The sequence below is a fragment of the Fukomys damarensis genome, unplaced genomic scaffold, assembly GCF_012274545.1.
Source record: "Fukomys damarensis isolate Sample0158 unplaced genomic scaffold, DMR_v1.0_HiC HiC_scaffold_39, whole genome shotgun sequence".
NCBI lineage: Eukaryota > Metazoa > Chordata > Mammalia > Rodentia > Bathyergidae > Fukomys > Fukomys damarensis.
Window position 1 is genome coordinate 41,898,917 of NW_022900951.1, and position 6,448 is coordinate 41,905,364.

Consider the following 6,448-nt stretch of genomic DNA (forward strand, 5'->3'; position numbering starts at 1 on the left):
CTGCCATGTTACCCTGACTTGGAGCCCACTGACTATGGACTGGAACCTCTATAAAATATGACCTGAAATAAGCTTTTCCTCCCTGTGGGTGTTGAGTAGTTTGTCTCAGCAATGAGAACAGGAACTAAGATGGTATCCATTTTCATACTTAACATTTTGAACATTTTTAATATAACTCATTAAATGTTCTTATCTACTAATTCTAGCATCTGGTTTACAACTGGGCTGCTATGAATTGAGGATTTTTAGTCGCATCATGGTTCCTGCTTCTTTGCAAGCTTAAGATTTTTTTATAGGATGTCAGATCTCATGAATTTTATCTTGTTGATTGCTACACATAATTTTGTTTTTTCTATAACTATCTTTGGGGATGCAGCAAAAGTATTTGGAAACACTTTGATCCTTCTATGGTTTTGTTTGAGGTGTTTACAATAGGGCTAATTATTTCTTATTACTTAGGTAAATCTCTTCTGCATACTCTGCATAATACCCCATTGAAAAAAGATGAGTCTGGCTAATGCAACCTGGCACTATTTCCAGTTCTGTGTCAGCGAGTACTAGTCCCCGTGAATCAGGCACATACAAACTGTTGCTCATGGGCCACATGCAGCCCTGGACAGCTAGTAAGGAGGCTCTACAAGATGGAAAACTGTTAACATTATGTGATTTGTAGAAATGTTTTTCATGGCTTGATTACATAGGGTTCAAGCGTGGATCGCATAGGTGATAATGGATGGAGGCTGTCACAGTGCAGCCTTAAATCTACTTTCTATAAACACAAAGATAGTCAGTCCAATAGTTGTCCACATGTATCTGATGTTACATGTTCTTGTGTGACTTGGTGAGTAAACTGCTCTGATTACCGGTAATATTTCCACCAACAAGTGTGTGTACCTGTGAAGACAGTCGTCTACTGTAATTAAGCAGACACATACGTTTTATTTCATTACTGGATTTGGGCTTGCTGTGCTATTTTGTAAAATAATCTAATAAGTTAAAATATAAACAAGGATGTTTTGTTACTTGTATAAATATATTACATATTTTATGTGCAGCCTAAGACAATTACACTTCACTCAATGAGGTCCCAACAAAGCAAAAGATTGGAAATCCATTCTCTAAACCTATAAAGGGACTCCTTTCCTAGACATGAGGTAGTGTTCTCATAGGTATATACTCTGCTAAACACTCTAGTATGTCTTTACTGATATCCATGTTTCTAATTCCATTCAGCTCTTTCCTCTCCAGTACTTTCTTCTCTAGACTCCCCCTTCCATGCTCCCCAGACACTCAGTTATACCTCTTCAAGTCAGGAAATTCACCAGGCTCCACTTTAGTTTCTTCTCCCTATGATACAGCCTGGATACCCTCAAAGTTTCAGCAATTAAAGCCTCAACTCACTTGTTCACTTCTTGGGAATCCCTGTTCATTATCACCAGATGTTCATCATCTTCCCAAATTTGATGTGTGGTGTTTGGAGCCTGGGAATGGTTCAGGTAGGAGGGTAAATCTCTATTCTGTTTGATCCATCTTGAACATTTTTATGTGAAAGATGCTGTGAGAAACCATCATACCCTGATGTCTCCTTCATGGAATCATCAAGGGGAATATTTATTGCAATAATCATCATGCATGAACTGCAAACTGTATATGGGACACTAAGATTTAGGCAAAGGATGGGTGACAAACAAAAAAGATGGGGATCTTTAAACTGAAGGTGATAGGAATCCTCCATCCCAGAAGGAATTTAAGTGGTAACACTCAGGCTACCAGTGAGCAAGGCTAGCCCCGGGAGACCTGGCATCAGTCAGCAGGCAGTGTCATGGAACAAAGCCACTGGAGAACCTTTTGAGGAGGTCAGCAAAAGCAAGTGGGAAATCTATTTAGATTCTTTCATTGTTCAACATTATCAATGATTAGAAAAACAACACATAGGAGCCTTTTCTTATACGATTAATTATGAGAGGGAGGAAAGGAGTGGAGCATTAAACAGCAATGGTTTATTTATCATGCAATATACAGCAGTCACTGATAAGGATCTTTCTTTCTGCAAAGGTAAAAATCAAACCCTGCCTGAGGCACAACTGAGATGTGATGTGCACAGCCAGGGCAACAGGTGAAAGAAGAGTATGAGACATCCTCAACTTCTCCCCTTCACCACACCCCTCCAAGTCTCCAAATGTCCATCGCTGTAATGCAAGCACATCAGGCTGGTCTGTAGGCTGGTTCCCAGGTCGATGATGTTGGTGCTCCTGGGCAGGGCAGGTGGTGGTAGCCAGTCATGGGTTTATAGCAGCCTGGGAGGGAGTCACTAGTTAACCAGGTGGAAAAGAAGGCAGAAAGTCTCAGTGTCTGCTCAGAGCACTTGATGGTAAGTAGTGTCTAGATGGTGGGGTTGGGCTCTTTGCTGGTGTCTTCGCTGTCCTCTACCAAAGATGGTTTCTCCGGCTTGCTGGAACCTGGTTTGGTCAAGCCGTCATTGTTTGGGCCACTGAGAGTTGGTGTGGGTTGTGACCATGGTGGAGCAGAGTCAAAATTATCCCCCAGGTGGAACTTTTTATAACACCAACTCCGAAGCAGATCTAGTCCTTTGGCCCTGTTGCTGTGGTACTTTTGTTCCCACTGAATGGCAAGAATGTTGAAATATCGTGGCTGCTCAAAAAAGCGGAGATAGCAAAAAGAGTTATGAGATGGAAAAATTCGCTGAAATTGACCACGACGAGCAAACTCATCCTCCATCTTCACAAGAATCTGAACATCATCTGGCATCAGGACGTCCAACACAGATGCATAGATGTTCAGGTCCGGTATCTTCTGGGCCAAGTAATACTCTTTCTTCAGCCTCTGTGTAATATCACACTCTGACTCCACTGGACGTGTGTTCTTGGCAGCGCTGGACAACCTGGCAGGGATGCTGCGGGAGGTACAAGAGGTGGAACTAAGGTCCTCTGCAGTGGGTAGAACAAACCCTGCCAGGTTCAGAAGGTCACGGATCATCTGCCCTTTGATGCCTACGTCCAGTGGAGAGCTAGTGTGCAGGCTTGGCAAAGTGTTGACTTCTAAAACCCATGGTTTCAGGTTCTCATCAAGAATGACATCAAAGCCGAGGAGCTCGTGGCAGATGTAGGGTTTCCGGACATGTTTCTTGAGTAATTTAGTCACGTAGCTCTCTGACGAGATGATGGTTTTCACAACAATATCCTTTATCTTCTTCCAGATCGCATTGCACTTGATTCCTTTCTCACTCAAGTATTTCCACAATGCTCTAAGTGACCATTTGTGGCCCTGGCAGGCCCTTTGATCTGCATTGGCTTGGTACGCTGTATTATTTTTATTGATACTGTAGTTGGTCAGGTGAATGAACTTGTTGCCAAGGCTTTTGAGAGAAGTAGAGTATGTGCAAGTGGCAAAGCGGACGAGTCCATCTGAGAAAAGATAAATTCGTAGAGGATCATAGGAAGTGATGTAAACATAGAGCCGCAGATCAAACTTTGTGCCGTTGATGAGGTAGGGGTTTTGTAGATACTTCTGTACCAGGAGGGGCCTGCGCTTGGGGAGCTGACTCCACTCGTGTATTACTTTGATGCCGATGCCTCGAGCTGATGCTGGTGGCTTCACAATCCAATTTTGGGAGGGACTACTCTCCCAGACCTGTTTGAGCACCTTTGCATCCTGGGGTAGGATGAAAGACTTGGGGAAGAACCTGAACTCTTTCTTGCCAAAGTAGCTCTGCATCCGAGACAGATTGCAACACAGTTTATCTTTTCGTCCAATCTGGAATGAGCCTGGAAAGTGGTTATACTTCTGGTACTTTCGGATGGTTTGGAACTCATCACATTGCATGTGGCCACCCCAGCAGCCCAGCCAGTCATCGTTTCCCTTGCTGATTGTGAAGTGGGACCGCGCAACGATCTGCTTGACAATGTTGGGAGTCACTATACTCATCTTCCACTGGAGCAGCTTCCTCTGCTGCCAAGGGAGCTTCTCCACTCTCTCATTCTGTGTACCAAAATAGATGGTAGGGGCAACATTGGGGAAGAGACTAGCGGTGAGGGCTGGTTGGACAACTTTCTCAGAAATGGGAAGGGCTTTGGTCGGAACTTCCCTGCAGCCCTGGGAGACCACTGCCTCTGAGTCAGTGGAGGAGACAGCATTTAACGGGTCACTCTCATCCTCCTTCTCCTGCTCACTCTTATCAGGGCTGGAGCTGATTTCCAAGTCATCTACTAGTTTTTCCATATCGTCAGCCTCTATCTGGTCTGGCTGGCAGTGATTATCCGAACCAATAGCAGGTGAGCCCAGTGCACCATATTCCTCAGGCTTCTCATTCCCAAGCTGGACTGGATGGGTGAAAGTGGAGCAGGTGGCCACTTCAGCTACACCAGTTGGTGGAAGGGGAGAAGCACGGATAGGGGGAATGGGAGCTTTGTCTTCTCCAACTGGTAATGGAGCAATTATCGGCCCACAGGCAGCCCTGGGGCTGAGCCTGTTGGCATGTGAGGCAAGGAGGTAAGTGTTAGTCTTTTTGGTACAGCGGTCTCTACTGTCCAACCCTGTGGTGTTCAATGCTCCAGGGAAGATCTTCCTGTCCAATCTAGCATAGCCTTGAGAAAACTGCTTGCTGACCAAAGGTGGTTTCCACCTCCGACTCCTGTTGAGGAGGCTCCACCCGAAGTTTGAGTTTAAAGAACAAGATTGTCCAAGTTGGGAGCCTTGCTGTGGCTTTTTTTCAATGTCCTTTGCAGCCAATCTCACAGCCTCAGTGAATCGAGGCTCTTTAGCTGGAGCCTGGCAACTGGAGTTATCATCCAGTCTACAGGGGTGTGTTTGTGCACAATTGTACTGGGAAGGGGCAACACTGATGGGGGATGCATTGAAGGAGCTCGAGGTAGGCACGGTAATATGGGCACTAGTACCATCTCTGACAGTACGAATGCTTGTGGTCATGTTATAGTCAAGAATGCGGGGTGTATAGTTTCTAGTAGTACCCAAATGATGCAATACAACATGGTGAGTCTCGGGTGGGGGTACTGCTTTTAAGCCCTTTGTGCCCTTAGACAAAGGCACTTCAATGATGTTTGGCCGCAAGAAGATATTGGTGTTCAGTGTAGGCTTGCAGGGCTGAGAAGGTGCAGCCTTTCCCGGGATGGCAGGGTCCAGGGTCCTCCTTGAGGATTTTCTTGCACTTACTTCCAGTGAAAGGCATGAATTTGTGGTTAGGGGTGGTATGGATGGGGCCACGGGGAAGAAGGTGGAAGAAGTGTTTATATCCTCAGAGAGAATGACAGGGGGCCTCCTCTGAGGGACAGGGAAGGGCCATTTGTCTGATGGGATCGAAGGGAAGCCTGAAGACTCCAGTTGCTGGTATGGCTTATGCATACTGTCAGAGCGGTGGCACTGCAGAGTACTGCTGAACAAGCTCGAGAGAGAATTCAAGTCATTAGTGCCCTTCTGGCCTGCCATTGCACCTGTGCTGCCAGAGCTACCTAAATACATAGGGCAAGAGGATTGCCCTGGCTGGGGTGAGAGCCCTAAGAGGTCTGGGCACAAACCTGCTGATGCTGTGCCAGAGGGTTTCTCGTCCAGCTTCGAGGTTGGTTTTACCCCGCGGTGGGCCCGAGACCAGGCTCTGCTCTCCGAGGGCTTCTCGGGTGGTGGGGCAGGCACTTTCCCTAAAACACAGATAATCTTGTATCTGTTGCTGCCGCGCAGGCCATTACTATAGTCCTCTTCTCCCCCTGAGGCCATAAATAGTCCACTTCACAGCCACCTGGACCTGCCGTCAGGCTTAGGAAAGACACCACATATAGTCAGGAGCACTCTTGGAGACTGTCAGCTGTCTCTGATGACCAAATAATACACCTCAGCTGACCCTCTAATCAGCAGCTCGCCAGTAACTTACTGGTACATTTTAGGGATACAGTACAGTTATATTCATTGTTGGGATCATGTACCTCTACATGGGAAGTCTTGATTCTCGTTTTTTCCCCTTACCTCTGCCCTCCCCTCACCCCCTCCTCCCCTCCCCATCTACAAACACTTTATTTTCATCTTTTCATTCTCTCACATTTTTTTCTTTTCCCTTTTTGTTCTTCCCCTACCCATCACACCTTCCCTGCACCTTTAGCTCCTTTCTTCCCATTTCTAAATGTCTAATGTAATCTTACTTTAGGAGGCTCTTAGATGAAGACGGAGCTCTGCGCAGCTGCCTCACTAGGCCGCTGGGAAAACTGCTTCCTTAGTTGCCCCTATCAACCACGCAATGCCACGTGACGCACGTTCTCTGTTGACGTTGCTGCCACCCAGGCCTAGCGCGAGCTCACAATGGACAGTGGATCTTACAGTCTACTGACCTCGTGCAGTACAGCCTCCCAGGAAGAGAAAAAGGGAGAGAAAAAGAGAAAGAGAGAGAGAGAGGGAGGGAGATAACAGCCTCGATGGATTCAAA

General features: G+C 46.3%; 1 protein-coding gene across 1 annotated transcript; it reads right to left on the reverse strand.

Annotated features, from left to right (window-relative positions):
* Positions 1-2,103: 2,103 nt before the first annotated feature.
* On the reverse strand, positions 2,104-6,231 carry LOC104873627 (tubulin polyglutamylase TTLL4-like). Its single transcript, XM_033760309.1, has 2 exons — positions 6,168-6,231; positions 2,104-5,787 (listed from the first exon to the last, which is right to left on the reverse strand). The coding sequence occupies exon 2, from the start codon at positions 5,746-5,748 to the stop codon at positions 2,383-2,385; it is 3,366 nt and encodes a 1,121-aa protein (XP_033616200.1). The 5' UTR covers positions 5,749-5,787; positions 6,168-6,231; the 3' UTR covers positions 2,104-2,382.
* Positions 6,232-6,448: the final 217 nt, after the last annotated feature.